This window comes from Amyelois transitella, chromosome Z (genome assembly GCF_032362555.1).
Source record: "Amyelois transitella isolate CPQ chromosome Z, ilAmyTran1.1, whole genome shotgun sequence".
NCBI classification, from domain to species: Eukaryota; Metazoa; Arthropoda; class Insecta; order Lepidoptera; family Pyralidae; genus Amyelois; species Amyelois transitella.
Window position 1 is genome coordinate 7,139,482 of NC_083535.1, and position 19,390 is coordinate 7,158,871.

General features: G+C 33.2%; 2 protein-coding genes across 2 annotated transcripts; both read left to right on the top strand.

Annotated features, from left to right (window-relative positions):
• The first annotated feature begins 335 nt into the window (after window positions 1-335).
• LOC106133767 (myb-like protein X) lies at window positions 336-13,984 on the top strand. Its single transcript, XM_060953801.1, has 9 exons — window positions 336-615; window positions 1,181-1,689; window positions 2,793-3,864; window positions 4,179-4,924; window positions 5,203-5,433; window positions 5,699-5,952; window positions 6,084-6,204; window positions 6,432-6,726; window positions 9,245-13,984. The coding sequence occupies exons 2-8, from the start codon at window positions 1,213-1,215 to the stop codon at window positions 6,723-6,725; spliced, it is 3,195 nt and encodes a 1,064-aa protein (XP_060809784.1). The 5' UTR covers window positions 336-615; window positions 1,181-1,212; the 3' UTR covers window position 6,726; window positions 9,245-13,984.
• LOC106133920 (uncharacterized) lies at window positions 12,637-19,018 on the top strand. Its single transcript, XM_060953776.1, has 4 exons — window positions 12,637-12,694; window positions 15,792-16,005; window positions 17,924-17,984; window positions 18,073-19,018. The coding sequence occupies exons 2-4, from the start codon at window positions 15,904-15,906 to the stop codon at window positions 18,633-18,635; spliced, it is 726 nt and encodes a 241-aa protein (XP_060809759.1). The 5' UTR covers window positions 12,637-12,694; window positions 15,792-15,903; the 3' UTR covers window positions 18,636-19,018.
• The last annotated feature ends 372 nt before the right edge of the window (window positions 19,019-19,390 follow it).

Here is a 19,390-nt window from a genome sequence, read left to right on the forward strand (position 1 = left end):
ATATTATAAACCTGAAGAGTTTGTTTGTTTGAACGCGCTATCTCAGGAACTACTGGTTCGAATTGAAAAAATATTTTTGTGTATTACATTACGCTGCAACTATTAGAAGCGAAGAAATAATGGAAAATAAAAAAAAGGGGGAATATTATTCATCTCTGAGGGCTTCAACGATGCCCAAAATAACTATGCCACGCGGACTAAGTCGAGCTAATCAGCTCAGTTCACCAATCAGCAATCGCTCTTAACCAAAAGAGCAATCGCACTTCCAGTTAGTATATTTCCGTGGTACTTACCTAGCCAACAATGTTCGGTTCGGGTTCGGGTCACGTGACTAAACATTAATACTATATTTCAAGCCGCCATATTGCATTTGTGCGGTGGTCAAAAGATTGTGCTGGCGCCTAATTTTGTAATTTATTATATTACATAAATTAAAAATTACTGTTCTAACACTGTAAATTGGTGTTCTGAAGACTGTTATTTGAAATTATTTACAAAAGTATACTGTGCGAAAAAGTTTTGTGTGTAATTTTTTTTAAGAAATAGTTGTGAGTTCCACCATTGAAGTAACCAAGTGGTGAACCAGAAAAGCATCACCTACATCATCCCGTAGAGGTGAGTTTGTATTCCATTGAATAAGTACCGTACTGAAAATTGAAAAGAATATAACAGTTTTTATTGTCTTGTCGAGTTAGAAATTAATGTACCGGCTTGAATTGTTTACATAAAGATCTCTAAAGCTACTGTTCTTGTGCATATAAAATATCAGTAGAGTGGTTAACGGTATTATCATAAAAAAGATAATGATTAAGTATTCTGATGATTGCTGTTTTGTTTATTATTTCAATTTGGAGCGAAATTTATATGCTGTCTTTTGGTTTTCGAGTTGAGTATACACACGTAAATATGTAAACAAAGTTAGAGACCTATAGTTTTTAGTTGATTTTTAATGTTTTCTTGTATTGGATGTGACCTTTGAATAAATAGGATATTTTGTACACGTAGCTGTAAAGTGCGGTACCATGGAACCGCCATTTTGATTGCTAGTGCCTTGCCAGGGGGGGAAGAGGGGCGGCGGGAGGGGGCAGGTTCACTATAAAAAATATGACGCTCAGACACTAGGTATCTCATTCTCATAATCATGACTATTAGAAACATAACCTATTATTTGTTTTGACAGGTGTAGGACATGGAATGTAGCATTGAGACATTATGAATGGCACTATGGATGAGCCCATGAATACCTCACTTCCAGAGTCCCCTGAAAAGCAGCTTAATGTAAAGGAAGTCACCAGTGAGAATTTTGAGGATGGTTCAAACCATTGTGAAAATAGCAACAATACTGAAAATGACAACCACTTAGATAGTGAGGCCAGCCAGGAGGGTCCTGCCCATACCAATGTTGAGGATTCGGCCAATGATAACAGTAATGACAGTAAAACTGCCATAAAAGATTTAGAATCATTAAATACTGAATCACTTTCACCTAGAACCGAGCCTGTACAGGAAAACGGCACTAATGTTCCTGTACATAATCACTGTGTTAATAGCAATGAATCCAATCCAGAATCAACAACAAGCTTAAAAAGTAAATCAGAATTAGAAGACAATAATGAGCATGATACTGAAGGTTTGCAAAATGAATCAAAGAAGAAGGAATCCCCAAATATTGCCATTGACTATCCTGAGGTAAACATATTTTAATTTTACTATAAACTTTATTTATTAAATATTGTACATTTTTTCATGTTTACTTAGCAATACAAATTTCAAGATACAAGTCCCAATAATAAAATTATTATAAAAAAAATTAAAGACTATTTGTATTAATACCTATTTACTCTTCAGCTATACATATTTAACAAGGTAGGAGCCACGGATTTCCCTGATTTCCCTGCTCTTGAATTTTCTGTAATAATACCCTGTAAATTTAATTTATTTCTGTGTAAAACATACATACATACATATGGTCACGTCTATATCCCTTGCGAGGTAGACAGGGCCAACAGTCTTTTCAAGACTAAATGGCCTCATTCAGCTATTTGGCTTAATAATATAATTGAAATTCAAATACTGACAGGTTGCTAATCCATCGCCTATAAAAGAATCCCAAGTTTGTGAGCCTAAAGCCCTGTGTAAAATTCTATCAAAATCTGTCTATTACTTATTGAATATTTTTATTAAATAATATTAGTATGAATAAAAGTAAACTAATTATGTAATCTTTTTGGATTTTATAAGGTATTAGTAAAGTTATCTAAAGTCCAAACACACTCCAGTTTTACTGTATGAAGGGTTTATATGTTCAAACAGTTAATGTCATAGTCTATTCTGTGGGGGTACGAAAATGCTTAATGTGTACAACTAAAACAATAAACAACTAACTAAATGAGAAACATATTTATATTATGGGAGATTCTTAGAGTTCGGAAAATCACATAAACTATACTAACACTAGATTTTAATTAAAATCTTAAAATTGGTAGTTTTTTATAAATATTGTCCGCGACTTCATTCACCATAAGAGTTTACTGAAAAGCTGAGCCCTGGTTAAAATATATCCAAGAAACATTTTTCGAAAGATTTAATCAGTCTCGTATGCTTGTATTCTACATATTATGCGTTAAAAACACTAATTAAAAGTCACAGGACTGAAACATTGAAAGAAATGTTTTTGAACATAGATTTCTAAATGTTTTTCAAATCTGCTACATACTTTAAATGTTTTCGACATAACCAATTACTAGACATAATTTAACATAAAAATAAATTTAACATTTACCATGTTTCAGGAAACAGATGAGGTTGATTCTGAAGAAGACTCATCAGATGAAGGTTCAGAAGTATCTGCCGTACCTAAGCCTGAAGACACTGTGAGTATCAACTCTGATTCAGATGTTGATGGTGGAGATGAAACTTCACAAGAAAGCACTAATAGAAATAAAAGTAATGATGTAATTATAATAGATAATGAGAAATTAACTGAAAACCACAATGGTAATTCTGAGGACTGTCGTAGTCCAGAGATACATGAAATAAACAGTGATAATGATGATGACTGTGTAGTAGCTGAAGACGTGAAACCAACTCCAAAAGTCATCAAAAAAGTTGAAAATAAAGTACAGTTGCGTCGTAGTAGTAGGTCAATTAAACGCAAAAGATATACTGATGAAAATGGGGATGAATCTGATATAGAAGAAATTGAATTAGACGACCCATTGACCCGCAAAAAGCCTATTGTTATTAATGATACTAGAGGTTTAGTTGAGATGGCAAGTAAACAAGCAAAAATGAACCATGGAATTCGCCAAAAGAAAGAGCCAACTGTAGTCATAATAGATACAAATTCTATGTTATCAGGGAAAAACTCAAACCAACAGGGTAAAAAATCAAATACATCTATAAGCTCTGCCCTGACTGCACAGAACTTGTACCAGAGCATTGTGGCCCGCGGCACAACTGTCACACCTGTGAGCAGTAAATCCAATACTAATAACACTAATATTCCTGTGGGCACACAGATTACAACTCCTTCGATATTACCATCATTGACTGATGATATGTTTGTCGTAGAAGCTCCTTCGTTTATAGTACCTTATGTTTATGAAAAGCCTTCATTGAAGCCATTTAGAGAATTCGTAGATATATTGGGGAAGGAACTTGAAGAACAGAAAGCCAAAGAAGAGAAAGAACGCCTAGAGAGAGAAAAGATTGAAAAAGAGAAAAGAGAAAAAGAAAGACAAGAAAAACGAGATAGAGGCGAAGAAGTAGAAGAATCAGAGGATGAGAAGGAGGTGACAGTTGAAAGCGTCAAAACAGATGAACATGAAGATGAAAAAAGGAAGAAGAAAGAAAAAAAGAGAGGTAGGTTTGCTTTTCCTAATCCTTTTTCTAATATTCCCGATTATTTCTGCCATTCTATTTTGGAGTAATGGATTTTATCAATAAAAATTATTAATGTTAAAGTTTAAAAGTATTATTATTTCACATGTTATGTATATATATATAACAAATATATAACAGAATAATGTTATATTAAATTAATGTTTTTGAAATAAGATGGCACAGATTTTAGCTAGCTAACCTTGATTGATCAATTTTCAAGTAGGTATCTTTCGCTTATATTTTGGGACTACGTTATAAAGAAACAATCATTATAAATTAGTTTTGTTGTGCAGCTCGAAGGAATCAACCAAATGATGATGATGATGCATCTTGGGATGGAGAAAGTTCTTCAGAATCCGAAGATGACATAATAAGTGATGAGGAAAACACCACTATTGTCATTAAAGATAAGGCAGATTCAATTGAAGAGATCAAGGATGTTACAGATTTGACTGTAGAGAAAGTTATCTCTGGCAAATCAGACAATTATTTTGATTGCTCATTAGGCAAGTTCTTTGTCAATATTGGACTGAATCTAGTCCAAGAATATGTACAGAATGATTTATTGAAACAACAGAATCGTAAACTTTATAGAGAGAAAAAGTCTGGACAGAACACTAAGGCCACAGAGTCATCTATTGCATCCCTTATGAAAAATGTAGAATTTAGTAAAGAAAATAATGCCCCTTACAAATTTTCACAGAAAAAATGTGAACACTGTAGTTTTAAAAGTGAATCGATGTTGGCTATGGCACATCATTTAGAAACACCTCATATGAAAAATAATTTGTACAAATGTAATTATTGTACTTTCGAAATTAAAAGTCCTCATGATATTTTGTACCATATGGAGGCAGAACATAATGTAAGAGGGAAATTAGAAAGGGCCCCAGCATACCACCAATGTGCAAATTGTCCATTTGAAGACAATGGCAAGGGTAAACTTGCACGGCACTTGATTCCTTGTGCTAAGAAGTTCAAACCTGAGCTGAATCTAGCTCCTCCAGTTGAGTGGGAACCTCCAGCAAAAATACCAAAGGTAATTTACTACTTATAATGTGGATATTTTAGTAAATATTGTAAGCTAAATAAAAAAAATTGAGGCCTATTAGAAAATGTGTATAGTGAAGTAACCTATCTACTTTTGAAATCTTATTAGCCAGTTAACAGTTCCACTTACTTTAATGAGATATTATTACACTTCGTAGATAAGCATGTCTTGACTATTTATTGATTCAATCTCAAATTGTTTCTTAAAATTTTTATTAGTTTCCTATTTTTTCATGTGTTTTTATAGAAAATAATTTTTAACTCCAGATTGCACGGGCTCGTAATAACATGATGAGTCCTTACCAAAACCCGTTCAACCGCACCATCGGCAACAATATCCACAGGCCGCCAATGAACATGGGCAATATGATGGCGGGTGTGAGTTCCTCATTCAGGCCACGCGGCCGCTCGCCCTTGGCCCCAGGTCCGCGGGGCAATGTGCACGGCATACCCATTCTGAGAGGAGGAGTAATGATTCGAAATACCCCACCTGTACAGGTATGTCTAGAAAACTTCTTTCTTAGGCACAAATACCAAATGATATGTGAATTTTATAATCATAAAAGCATTATGATTATAAAATTCACATATCACAATGATTAATCATAAGAAATTTTAGTTATATATTCATTTTATTTTGGGATTGTATTATTTCACATACTTCAGAAACATTTTGAGAAAAAAATATTACCTTAACGAAGAGCAGACTTTCTAAATAGGTATTTAGAAAGTCTGCTCTTAATTGCGTCTATTGTTATTTCAGAATAATGGCAAACCAAAGTCGTCACATCAGCCTTCTATCTCGATAACTCCGCTTCCTCGACACGCGTCTCCGGTACTCCCTCCACTGCCATCGCAGCATGCCAAGAGCGCTTTCGTTATCTGTGAAATATGTGACGGTTACATCAAAGACTTAGAACAACTGAGGAACCACATGCAATGGATCCACAAAGTCAAGATTCATCCTAAAATGATATACAACAGGCCACCGTTAAACTGTCAGAAATGTCAATTTAGGTATGTTATTTTTAATCAGAGTTCATTAATTAAAATCTAAAATCTGTTTACAACTGAGCCCTACATACAATTATTATTTATTTATTTGTAAGAATATCATTGTATATATATAAGATTGTTTTCTATTTCAGGTTCTTCACAGATCAAGGTCTGGAAAGGCACTTATTAGGGTCTCATGGTTTAGTCACCAGTTCCATGCAGGAAGCTGCGAACAAGGGAAAAGATGCGGGGAGGTGCCCTGTTTGTGGCAGGGTAAGTAACATATCTAATTAACATTAAGAAGTCTCTTATAATCTTTGTGCCTTAATGTTCGAGAAATGCATTTTTTCAGGGTTGTCGTCCAGAGAAAATTCTGTCATTATAGTATAAGTTTCAATGATTTTCAACATGTAGGGAAACTTATTAACCACATTTTCCATTTATTTTATAACTAATTAAATATTAAATACTAATAGCAATCAATAATGTGTTTTACACAGGTTTACCAATGGAAATTACTCAACCATGTATCGAGGGATCACAACCTTACTCTCAAGCCAGCACATCTCTCATACAAATGTACCGTATGTACGGCGACGTTCGGCATGTACAAACAGTTTGAGAACCACGTGTACTCGGCGCACAGCGTGGTGGCCAAACGCGTTATGGATAAGAGCAAGCCAAGCCAACCCCCGGCCAAAACGAGCGACTCCCTTCTCAAGCCACTGAAAATTAATGACGAGATTACCATCATCCCACAACCCGCGAAGGCTGCCTCAGCTAAAGACAAATAAGGTATAAATCATTGATTAATTCTCATTTACATAAAAACAAAGTTAAAAGTATTTCATTTTGTTTCAGTATCAAAGTTTACTTGGTCCTCCTAGAGGTGACTGACTCTTGAGTAACACCCTCACTTCTATAATTTTTAGTTGCTGTTAATACTTAGGTAACAGTTGAGAAATATTTCCTAGTATTTTCCAATCCAGACGTGAAATGGTTTAAATTGCGTATCAGAATAGTGTTGAAGCTGTATTTTCTGTTTTGGTACCGTGTGGTTCCCGGCAATTTTATAATAGTACCATTCCATATTTTTTCCTATGCATGTCGTTAAAAGTGACAATTCAACACATACATAAAGCTGAATTCAACTTTTCAGTCTTTTCAAGACTGTTGGCTCTGTTTACCCCGCAAGGGTAAAAGACGAGATTAATGTTGTGTATGTCTATTTTGTCTTTTGGTTGAAATTTTCCTCGCAGTTTGTACGAAAACTAACTTTTTACTATAAAGATGAAATTATAAGAACACAATGTTTGTTTATGATGTCATACTTCAGAACATGCTTTTGCGAATGTGTATAAGAAATGCTTAACCGCAAATGCAAGAAAATGATAATCATAGGATTTTTCTGAACATCAAAATTTAAGCAATTGTGTTAAGACTAAAGAATATACAACATAATATACAATAGCTCACAAGCGCTTTATAAGATGTATGTGATTTCCCAATAAAATGCGACATTCCATACAATAAGCGATATAAGTATAATATGATGACTTTAATATGATTTCAAAGATGGGTCTCGTTAGTTCTTAGCAGGAGAGAGCGCCATGCGATAGTCAATAGTATATCACCACATTAACTGCTACATTAAAATTATAAATGCGAAAGTTTGTTTTAGGTATAAACATATGTTTGTTAAATTTACCCAACGGACTTGGATGACACTTCGAAATAAATACTACAATTTTCACGCAAGCGATTGACTAAAACCACCTATGAACTAAAAGTTTCATGTCATTTCAGCAGCTGTAAGGTGCAATTTCTTTTTATCGAATAGTAAGATTTGTCTCGCAAGCAAAGCATCGCAGTTAACAGATTTAGTTTCTATAAGAATTAACGATTGTTAGGCAGAAGATAAATTTTTTCGCAAGACTTCTGCGAATGTTAACATATTTTGTGTGCTGTTTCTAAAGCGAAGACGTAATTTACGAATGAAATAGTGCTTGCAGCGAATATTACATTGCGTTAGGATTTTTTTTGCTATAGTGTAATAAAATGTAAAAAACATATAATTTGTTTGACATGTCTAAATATTCCAAATGTCTAAATTGGAAATGGTTATACTATTACTATTAATGGGATTCTTATCCAATTTTCATAAAATTATAAAAAGGGTGAAGAAGGACTTATATAAATGTACCTTTTATCCCGGAAAAAGGACGCATGGGATTATTATAAAAGACAATATACGCGGGTGAACATAGTTGCGTCGGATGAAGACACGTCAAGATGAGAGAGGTTAGCCAATGGGCAAATGATAGATAGATAGATTTTTATAATCGTTTGACTTTAATAGGTTATATTATATTTTATTTATACTTGATTATGTAACCTGTTTTAATAAAAGTACTATTTTTATTTGCTTTAACCTGCCCTGGCGATATTCATAATTTTGTATTGTTTTATTGTTTAGACACTAAAATGTGCCCACGTAAAAGTATATTCTCAATGAGAAAAGTCCCTCTTCTTCTGAGACGGATATAATCTTACTATAATAGCCAACATGCCATATGGTTCCCGGCACTTTAGAATAGGAACACTCCATCTATTTGCCAGGGATATCATATAAGGCGATTAAGGGATAGGTCAATAAACTTGGGATTCTTGTAGGCGATGAGCTAGCAACCTGTCACTATTTGAATTTCAATTCCATCATTAAGCTATACATCTGAGCATGGCTTTTCGCGGGGCCTGAGTAACACAGCCCATAGGCTGTGTAGATATAGATTCCTCCGCGAGGGATATAGACGTGATTATATTTATGTATGTAGCTTACGAAATCAATCGACACACATTTTTTTTTAATTATATGTTATTGAACGATAAAAATCTGAATCCCGCTTTAATTTCGGGAAGTCCTCTCCGAGTGCATTCGTAGACCACATAAGAACGTACAATGCCAAATTTCAATTGTCTAGGATCAGTGTTTTGGGCTGTGCGTTGTCTGTCAGTCACTCAGTAATGAAACAGTTTTATAAAGATTTATTATTTTATGTACTGACCTTTGCTCCTCTTTACTCAGCGTTTTTATGTGATTTTCATTTTGCCCTGGAAGAATTATATTATTTTAATTATCACATTGTAAATAGTCGATCATAATTATGTCAACATTCAAGTATTGTGTGTATGTTTGAGTTTTCATGTTCTATACATGATCATGACATGACAGTATTATTCTCCTTTTTTTAGCAATTCCATAATATGACGACCAGTTTAAGAAGATAATAAGTTAGATGCGGTTTTGTTTCAGGTGTGCTTGTGGCGGGAAGTCATTGATCGGGCGCGGCCTGGCTGCATATTGTACAAGCGCGTGTTGTGATCCCGCGTTGAGCTCATCTCATACCACAATTAGTGTGCATTCCGATAATATGATAATGATAGCCACTGTCACAAAACTATAATAAGCACTAATTAAATGTAATTCTCCTATTTAAAATAATATACAAAAACGTCTTTTGATACTTTAAGTGCCGTCAAAGTTATCGAAGTTCCAAAGGAACTTTCACTGCCCAGGCTTTCGAAGCCAGTGATACAAGATTCAAATTGTCTTAGCTGTATTTAGTTTTTATAGTTAAGTGTACCAAAAATAACAAATCAGTAAAATATTAGTTATATGGGCATTGGGATCATTGTAATGAATATTAATTGTAATGTTATTGTCTATATAAATGTTAAATTGGAATGTTTACTAATTGTGAGTATATTTATCTCACCATTTCGTAGTAGTACCTCTGCAGAACACCGGTAGTGTCTGCATAGTTTGTGATTATTGTTTGTGCAAATCATTTGATGTTTGAAGTTTATAGAGTGTTATTATTACAAACGTGTCTCGTAGATCTAATATGCAAGGTTTAACTTTAATATTGGAAATGTGGAGTCTGTCTAGTACTAAGTTCAATTAACGTGGATCAAATCAGCAGATATATAAATAAAGTTGAGGATATATTGACTGTGACGCTATCGCCGAAAGATACAGTTTTTACTAACTTTTTGTAATTATAGTTAGAAGTCAACTCTAATTGTGAGGTTCGCTTGGTGAGAAGCATAGCTCGAGATCGTTGCAATGTCGCTTGTTGTGTTGCTAGACGACGCATCTGACATTAAGCGATTCACGCATTGTTTCCTAGATCGTGACATCATGCCATGTTTTAGTTACATTCTTGGTTAACGACGTCGGCGGCAAAAAATCTACTTATTTTGTATTGCGTCCAAAATATACTATACCAATGCAATCTAGAGAAGAAAACTAGTTACATCTGAAAGTATGTACCACATCGTAGTGCCCTTTAATGTGTAAATTGAAACCCCTTGAACTTGAGCAAAAACTAAACGAGTAGTCATAGATTGATGAATTTTTTTATCGATGCTTAGTTTCATGAATACATAGAAATGTGAACGTATCGATACAGTCAAAGAATTTTTATATAGAAACTTTTGGGAAAAGCTGTAAAGAGTACAGCTTTTGTGTGTTGAATTCATATTTAAAATTTTTAATAATCTGCAGACAAGACCTAGGGTTGAAGCACACTTTACTTTGTATAATAATATACCTCCTTAAGTATAATGTACATAATTATACAAAATAGATATAATGAATGTCTGGTTGATTATGAAAACATTTACATGTAGGTTTTTACGCGGTGTTAAAATAATATTTATACTTTTTGTAATAGTTTTTCAAATATATGGATTTAATATAAATCTAGTATAAGTACATACTGCGCTTGAAAACAGATAAAACGTGAGTTCAAATTTTAAATAATACGGAAGAACTCAAAATATCCCATTAGTGAAATGAATAAAATTTACTACAAAAAAAATTATAGGGTTTTCGTTTTGTCGGGGACCAGGTTCTAATAGCATCTATCATTTCATGCTAATACATATAAGAAATTATTTTTCTTTAAAAAATGTCTACTTGTTTGATTGATAGTCTTTTAAGAAACGTTTTGTGGCCATTAAACAATCTGAATTATGCTCAAAATATCTTTCACAACCTTCAAACCGATGTGGAAAAGTTTTAAGTATGAACTCATACAATCGAACAAAAATTGTCAAAAATCTAAACATATTTAATTTTTTTTTTGCGGTATTGGGTTATTGAATGAGGGCTTATTATTTAAGATTATGTACACGCCCCGTCGCGCCATATAATATTTACCAGTATATAATACGATACTAGTAAAATAAATAACGGTAGTAAAATATTGGTATGGCCATATATAAAAAGTCTAAACTCGAAAATTAATATTAATAAACGTAAATAATACAACTTGTTATTTCGTATCGAAACCGTTTTATGAACCCTGCTTCGCACTAATCTGTCATTACTCATTACACAAAATTAAAATCTGTATTTTTTAGGTACCTACTACGTTTTCTTTCTTATATTGATTATATTTCCTAATAGTCGAGACTCGATGAGTCATGCAAAATGATTACTGGCTCTACACCGAAATTAAGAGATTTCAAATTCATGAATCACTTTTGACTGATTATTACTTGTTGATTATTATATCTTATTCCAAATGACGATAGTCTTAAATTTGTCAATCTTGCCAAGTGTTAATTTATCTTGTTGACTATAAAATAAATCAAATAGGCAATAATGTACTGATTTCCGAAATGAATCATATATGACTTTATTGCGGAATTAATAAATTATGGAAATCGGTTCACGGAAATAAAATAATTTATTGTTTAATTTCATTTTCCCAATATGAACCATGTTTACCAGTTGTATAAATTTTGAAATGGTGGGGGTGACTGACTTCAAATAGGTACTTGCGATTTACATATTTTTTTTAATTCCTATTGTAAAAAAATATGCGTGTCCATATACATATAATATCCATTTGTCGCACACACAATATGTAACGAAAGCTCTGTCCGACCCACGGTCTTTTAGACGGTTCATAATCTCACAAGAAACATTTAAACTTGCCGATTGTCCTTGTCAGTCTAACGCATAGAGTTCGTAATAACTTAAGACCATCAGTGATAAGTACTGGTGAATGTGACGAGTGTTGACTGTGTTTTGTTTTCATCTTACATCTCGGTCCGAGTTCTAAATTCAATTTATTTTGGTATTTTAATTTTGTAACAAATAAAAATAAGCAAACCTAATTGCCATCTCTAGCATATTTAACAGATATTCGAATTTGACATTTTAGATGTTTATAATTGGTATATATAATAAATTTTGTCACACTAAAGTTAATTAACAAAGAAAAAACTTACTTGGTCGTTAACCAAATAACTGGTATATTCCTAATTGTCAATATATGCGTAGTTTTTAGTTGGCTCTTTTATTTTTGTGTATTTTTGCTAATTGAGTTCATAAGCCAATGTAAAATTTATTATAATCTTATCTACCCGACAAAGTCAAAATTATGTGTCGTTAGTCGATAGAAAAGAGAAAATAATATATAACCCTCCCCCAAAAAAAAAATGCCTTTATAGGTATAAAGTAATTAAAATGTGAAACGTCTTTCATAAGAATTATTGATAACAATATTCGCGTTCGTACTATCAGCAGAAGTTTGTGATTTATTGCAATACTATGTATGTTATCTTGCTAAGACTATTCAGGCTCAGCTACGTATGCAATAAAGTTGATAAAATTGGAATTGTAAATTGTGACGACCTGTTGGTAACTTGGTGCATTTCTGTGGAAATGTTTATTATTTAGTTGCTCAAGGTTTGTATAGAATTTTATATAATTATAAATATTTATTTTGCTTAATCTTCAGTGTTTGAGTAGTCGAGTAGTACTCAGCGATTTTTTTTGTCAGTAAGCTTATGGGTTAAACTAAAATCTGAAAGCCTGCTCTACGCTTGTGCTTAATGTTTATTCTCCGAAAATAGTTATATTGTCCAAAACCTGGAAGTTTTATTTTTATATTTTACACCTTTTTTTTTCCGGACTAGATGTTTATTAAAATTATTTTTTAAATAACAAACTTAGCAGTCAGCTTTCGTATTTTAAAAATCCTTGCTTGATTTATTAAGTCAGGAACAGATTGTTTGTTGTGTCTGTAGGCGCTATATTGTGTCTAAGAAGGCCTAATTTTAATTAAACTGCGTAGGTACGTATTACATCATTAAACATTTAAAATTTTACTTACATGTGAAGTAAATTAATTTTAAAATTCATTTATCAGTTGTTATTTCTTGGGTAAAACAATTAGATAAAAAATGTAAAAAGAAGAGAAGCGTTAAAGTATGTACGTATGTAATACAGGGCAATTTTTTTTATAATTACGTGCGTTATAAAGAGTTTTGTTAAAATAATGCACATTCTGAATCGACCTAGAGAAAAAGGACAGCGAGATGTCACTGCGTAGTTGACAAGTTTGGTTATTTATTCCAGCTGATTATAATTTAGTTTGGGCTTCACTTATATGGAACTTGTGAAATTGTCTTGGCCAATAAAGCGCAGCAAACAGGTCACGTGGTCCAAATGCAATGCGCGGCCGCTCGCGAAGCCACATTCCTATAAGGTTTCTTTCTCTAGTTAAATCGGAGGTGCGTGGTAAATATTTATTATTTAAATTTAATTAAGGTTTTTTAAATTAGCTACTAGTTTGAACGAAAATTGAAGAAAACATTTCCATATATTTTTTTGTGAGAGTCAATAAACTGGTTATCGTTTCTGTGTAGGTTCAACCTTAAAATAATTTAAAGCTGTATTCAAAACTAATGTAACATTTTGTTATTTTGTAAATATTACGTAGCTATTTTAAGTATTTGTAATAAAGGTACCATGATGGATGTTTAATTGATGGCTATATTCGTGATTATATAATAACAGTCCTGACATAGAACTTCTCGTTCTATGCTTACTTAAAATGTTATGAGGACTCGGATTTGATCGAAGACAAGTCTTATTTTATTATTCTACCTGAAAATAACGAAAAAAGTTTCTTTTTATAATACATACTTTTTCTGTCTTTTTGTTAATAAATATAAATTATCGAGTTAGAAAGTATTCTGCTTTTTATTGCTTCCTTATTTTAATTATTTATATAAATTGTACGTAATGTATTTATATAATACTAGAGGCCGCCCGCGACTTCGTCCGCATGGAAACCCTATCAATCCTGCGGGAACTCTGGGATAAAAAGTAGCCTATGTGTTATTCTGGGTCTTCAGCTACCTACATACCAAATTTCATGGTAATCGGTTCAGTAGTTTTTGCGTGAAAGAGTAACAAACATCCATACATCCATACAAACTTTCGCCTTTATACTAGAGGCCGCCCGCGACTTCGTCCGCATGGAAACCCTATCAATCCCGCGGGAACTCTGGGATAAAAAGTAGCCTATGTGTTATTCTGGGTCTTCAGCTACCTACATACCAAATTTCATGGTAATCGGTTCAGTAGTTTTTGCGTCAAAGAGTAACAAACATCCATACATCCATACAAACTTTCGCCTTTATAATAGTAGTAGGATAATACGGTCTTAAATATTGCAATTAAAACAATTTCTGTTTACATGTGGGAAATTTTAAAAAACTCCGGTAATATCATTATAAGTTGTTCTAGTGCATATAACTGTATTATTAATATTTTGTTCCGTTTTGCTATACTACATGGGTTAAGTTTAACTCACATAGACATTCACTTAAAAATTGTAGTTGAATTTATCAGCTTCTTAATGAAAATAAAGAAGTCAAGGCAACACATTGATATCTAGCAAAGTTTATTTTGTGTCATGCCGTGTGGTGTCCGGCACTTAACAATAAGACCATGCCTTACCTTTTCCATGAATATGGTTATAGCCGACAAATAGAAAGTTGGGATTTTTGTAGGCGATCGGCTAGCAAACTAACTATTTGAATCTTAATTCAATTTATAACCCTATCATAGGAACGTGGCCTTTCATTCTTTTCAAAACGTTTGCTCTGTCTACCCGCAAAGGGTTGTATCTATCTTATTTTGTGTAAGTATTTTACGGCGTCTTGGTTCACACAAAACGTATAAATTTTATTACAGTAAAAAAGAAAATGGTTATGAAGATCAGTTTTTTACGAGACTGAAAAACAAACTCATTAACTATCTCAAAGTTTACGCCTTACCTAAGGAATTTAACTACAGTCACTCCTTCCAAACCAAGATAAGAAAATTATGGTACGCTCTCAGATTTTGAATTTTTGTTAAAATAAAACATAGGTCAAATTCTTACTCAAATGAATTTCCTGCATCTCATAACGTCTTTTATGGATATCTTTAAAATAAACAGTGAAGCGTCGCAATCGTACTCAATCTCGTTAGAGGAGCCCTCTAACGAGGGAACTCTCGGCCAACTTTATGTTTGATAGTTCGTTCCTCACAACTCGAGTGAGGAAATTCCTCTTAAGTCGAGGGCGCCGGAGCCGACTTATAATACTGATATTTTCGAGTTGAGGTTGAGTCGAGTCAAGAAAATCTCGAGGTGACTTGTTTATCGCAGAGTATACAGGATAAGTAAAGGAAATCATAAGGCCATTGGAATGGAAGGAATCATTGCTGTGGTTTGAACAATCAGGGTTTGCATTAGGCGTTTCGACGCTTGTCATATACGAGTATGCTTCGAAGATACCTGGACCACCTCTCATACACCAATCAAGGCAAGACAGCTATCTCCTTATGAAATTGTTTTCCTTTTAAATGGTTTTATTAGTAAGTAGATAGTTAAATACAAGAACATTTATTGCAAAATCCAGAGCCTGGAATTACAGCTATTCGATTTTATATCACGATTTCCTTGTTTTATTTCAAACGTACTGCTGACAATCACGCTACTGCTATGAAGGAAGGAACAAACGTGTTACGAGTTGTATGTAGAAGGGAAAAATTGTCCGTGGTGGAAAATGCGCCGGCGCCGGCTTTTACCGCAGTGAGTCAGAGTGTGTTGCTGTGGAAACATGTGGCAGTGGGCGACGGTGTGGCAGGTCGGCACCCTCGTGCTTGTCGCAGGGACCATCGACTTTTCCTTTTTTACACAGAAGCGTTTCGCACCATCGCGGGTAAGGTTTATTTTATATTATCTTTCGCCCACGTTAAATGTACCCTATTTTCCATTTCCGTACTTCCACACTATAAGAGGGAAAGATGTACAAACAAACATTTTAATATTTGTAATATTAGTATGAATCAATACGGTGTCTTTTTAAGATTTGATGAGAAAATGAAATCATTCTACCTTTGCGAATGAAGATTTATGTTTTGAACTATGTATCAAAATCGATATGTTCGATTTATAAAAAAGAATTATGTTCAAAATAAATTTTTAATGTCATAGTAACAGAAATTTAAAAGACAAAATATTTGTCAAACAAACAAAAACTTCGTGTCAGGCAGGTTGGTTATTATACGGCACATAATAAAATTAAAACAGTAATGTTAAGAAGTTATGTTATCGCAATATGTCTATTAAAATATGTGTTATATTTCTAAGATACCTTATATTCTTTTTGATTAATACAAAAAATAAGAATTCTTACCTTATTAAAATCTATGATTACTGACTGAATATTTTTAAAATCTCCACTGAAGTTATAGTATCGAATCCGAGTTTTAGTAATAGTAACCTGATTTAGCTTGTCTGAACAACATACATGATTTTCACACCTGGATAGAGTTTTTATAAAATAATTCTAGAGTGGTATCAGGGATACCTAATTATTATATATAAAATAACAATATAAAAAGTAACTTGTGTTAAGAAGAAAGAAAAAATATAGAATGATCTTGTTATGGAGAAAACTAGGTAATCGAATATTTCCTATATGTTTTTATTTTGCTTTTTTGGGTAACATTATTTTAGTGGAATTAAGTACCTCACAAAAATGTTTGGCTTTTGACTAAGACTCTGCCTGCACCGTTAAATATTTAATAAATTTCTTTACTGCAATTAAGAGCTTCAGCATAATGAATAATCTTTAACTTACATGATTACGAAAATCATCTTACTTATAAATTGGTTCAGTTAAGATAAGATCTTTGTATATAAATAAGAATGATCAGCGGCGAACGCAGAGGCATTGGCTCGTGGAAGTTTAAACACCGGTGGTAACTTTATTTCCCCAGCTCGCGACGAATGTCAATGTTTACACATTATTTTTAAAGCATTATTGGATATTACAGAATTATTAAAAGTAAATAATTAATCACGTTAATATATTTCTATTGAAATATACATATTTATGCTTATTATTGAGTGGAGGGTTCAATCGATCCACCACACCCTCGAGTCTATCGTTTATTGTAAGCAATTTTAAAATATTTACTCCTCGCGTGAGAATTTTTTTTTAATTTGACATAATAACGTTTAACAATGATTGATCACAAACAATACGGAACTAGATGGATATGTAGGTAATTACGTTAACGTTTTTTGATGCGAAATTATGATAGGCAAAAGTGATGGTTCTGTTCAGGAAATTAAGACGAGCAGTGTTAATTAGTAGTCACGCCAACTCGACTTTAATCAATTACACTATAATTATTGTGTTACAATTACAGTTTACATATATTTTTCTAACGTTATTTTATTTGTCTTATCCAAAATAGCTACTGACTTAACTATTATGTATCTAGTATCCCACAAATTGCTTCGTGTCAGTTTGTTTAAATAGAAATAATTGTTACTTTCAAGGATTCTTAACAACTGTCTGTTGAATTTGAGATGTCGACGATTATTTAGGATAATAAAAGATTGTAAATAAGAACTATTTTAAGTAATTAATTGCCCAAGCGAAATTCGAACTTAATGATACTGTACGTCGTTTTATTACCGAAATAATTTTTGCGACTTACTAATTTTAAGCATTTTGTTTGAACACATATGTACTTACCTGGAGCTAGCGTTTTAATTTGGTTTTGTATCAGTTTTCAAGCGTTGTACAAGCTCTTGTTTATTGCTAACATTAGTTATTGTTTCAGGTCGACTGTTATGATGTTCCTGCGATGACTCCTCATAGATTTGCACGTTCTTTAAATAATGGTAAGATTTATCTCGGTCACAAATATTTTTCAGGTAGTTGTCAAGTTTTTCTTGTTAAATTTTAGTACCATTTTTTTATTTCGTGCAGGGTGGCGTCCAATTCACAACCCCAGTAAAATAACTATGAGTACACCTGTTTATCCGCCGAATCCATTACTTAACCCAAATGAAATATTGTCCCGGCGAATAGACATTCTGCTTCCGGGTGGTAAGGAAATAGTAAAGGAGCATGCGAAACTGGTACAAGATATCAACAGTCTCAAACAAGTAGTGTTTATATCTCCTCTCGTAGATGAGAATCGAGATTATGATGACTCAGTCTTCCATGAAATGATCGAGACGTCCACTACGGCCCGGCCTACACCTTATCCTTCGAAACAGTATAAAACTACTTCGTTTCCTATAATCCTAGTGGGCGGGGAAAGCCAGAACGATCTCATCAAAACGCAACCTATGAAGTTTTCGAAGCCAATAAGTCTGGTGGGAACGTCCGTATCCCCGTTATTGAAACATCCATATCCTTTTGTGATGCAGGCGAAATCCCAACGGCCTTTCAAATTTTGTATGCATCCGATGCCGGCCATGTACACCACTACGACTCGACGTCCCAGTCTACTACAGAGACTAATTAATGCTATTATTCCGAGGTAGCTTTAGAATATTTGCAAAATGCTGTGATAAAGTCTGCTTTTCTATTACTAAAGTACAGTTGCGGGCATAAGTAGTATTGTTCTTACAACGGTTACAATATAATATCAAACTGCTGGTAACTTTGATGACATCAATACAGAGCTGTAAAACTGCAATATAATGAGAGACAAAATATGAATATTAATAACAAATGTTAAATCTTACTTTTGGAATATGTAAAAAATATCTCGTTTCAGTTTTTTGACAATTGTTTTTGTGTTACTTTTTTAGGTACTCCTGTTTAGCCTGAAATATTTTTTCATAGTAGATTAAGTCATTACAAGAAACATAAATTTATTGAATATACATGAATTTCCTATTTTAAACCTACATTTAATGTTGCATTATGCCAATTAAGTTAATAATTGTAAACTAAATAATTTTTATTGTAAATAGATGCATTTTGTACAGTAACCCCGTGTTTCTTTTATCAGCTTTAAGTCGTGTAGATCGGAAGTGTGATACAAACCTATATTGAAGAGATGACATTTTGGTCAGCCGTCGTTCAAACGATCCCGTTAACAACATTGGGTAACACACAACATGCGCGCGAGTCTATAGAACCATTCGCGTGTGCTACTTCTAATTACTGATGCCAATTATGTATTGTCTGATTTTTTACACTTTTACGCAGCGAAATGGAAAAGTTGAACGTCTTATGCATTATGACGAAATTCAATTTTTTATGCGTTTTACACGTTCTAGTGATGTAATTA

What these genes read in the sequence shown, in the direction of transcription:
- LOC106133767 (XM_060953801.1), top strand. Translation starts at nt 1,213, where the DNA reads ATGAATGGCACTATGGATGAGCCCATGAATACCTCACTTCCAGAGTCC. An exon ending in CTCCAGCAAAAATACCAAAG is followed by an intron (nt 4,925 to 5,202) that starts GTAATTTACTAC and finishes TTTTAACTCCAG; the next exon opens with ATTGCACGGGCTCGTAATAA. An exon ending in GGTGCCCTGTTTGTGGCAGG is followed by an intron (nt 6,205 to 6,431) that starts GTAAGTAACATA and finishes TGTTTTACACAG; the next exon opens with GTTTACCAATGGAAATTACT.
- LOC106133920 (XM_060953776.1), top strand. Translation starts at nt 15,904, where the DNA reads ATGTGGCAGTGGGCGACGGTGTGGCAGGTCGGCACCCTCGTGCTTGTC. An exon ending in AGCGTTTCGCACCATCGCGG is followed by an intron (nt 16,006 to 17,923) that starts GTAAGGTTTATT and finishes TTATTGTTTCAG; the next exon opens with GTCGACTGTTATGATGTTCC. An exon ending in TGCACGTTCTTTAAATAATG is followed by an intron (nt 17,985 to 18,072) that starts GTAAGATTTATC and finishes TATTTCGTGCAG; the next exon opens with GGTGGCGTCCAATTCACAAC.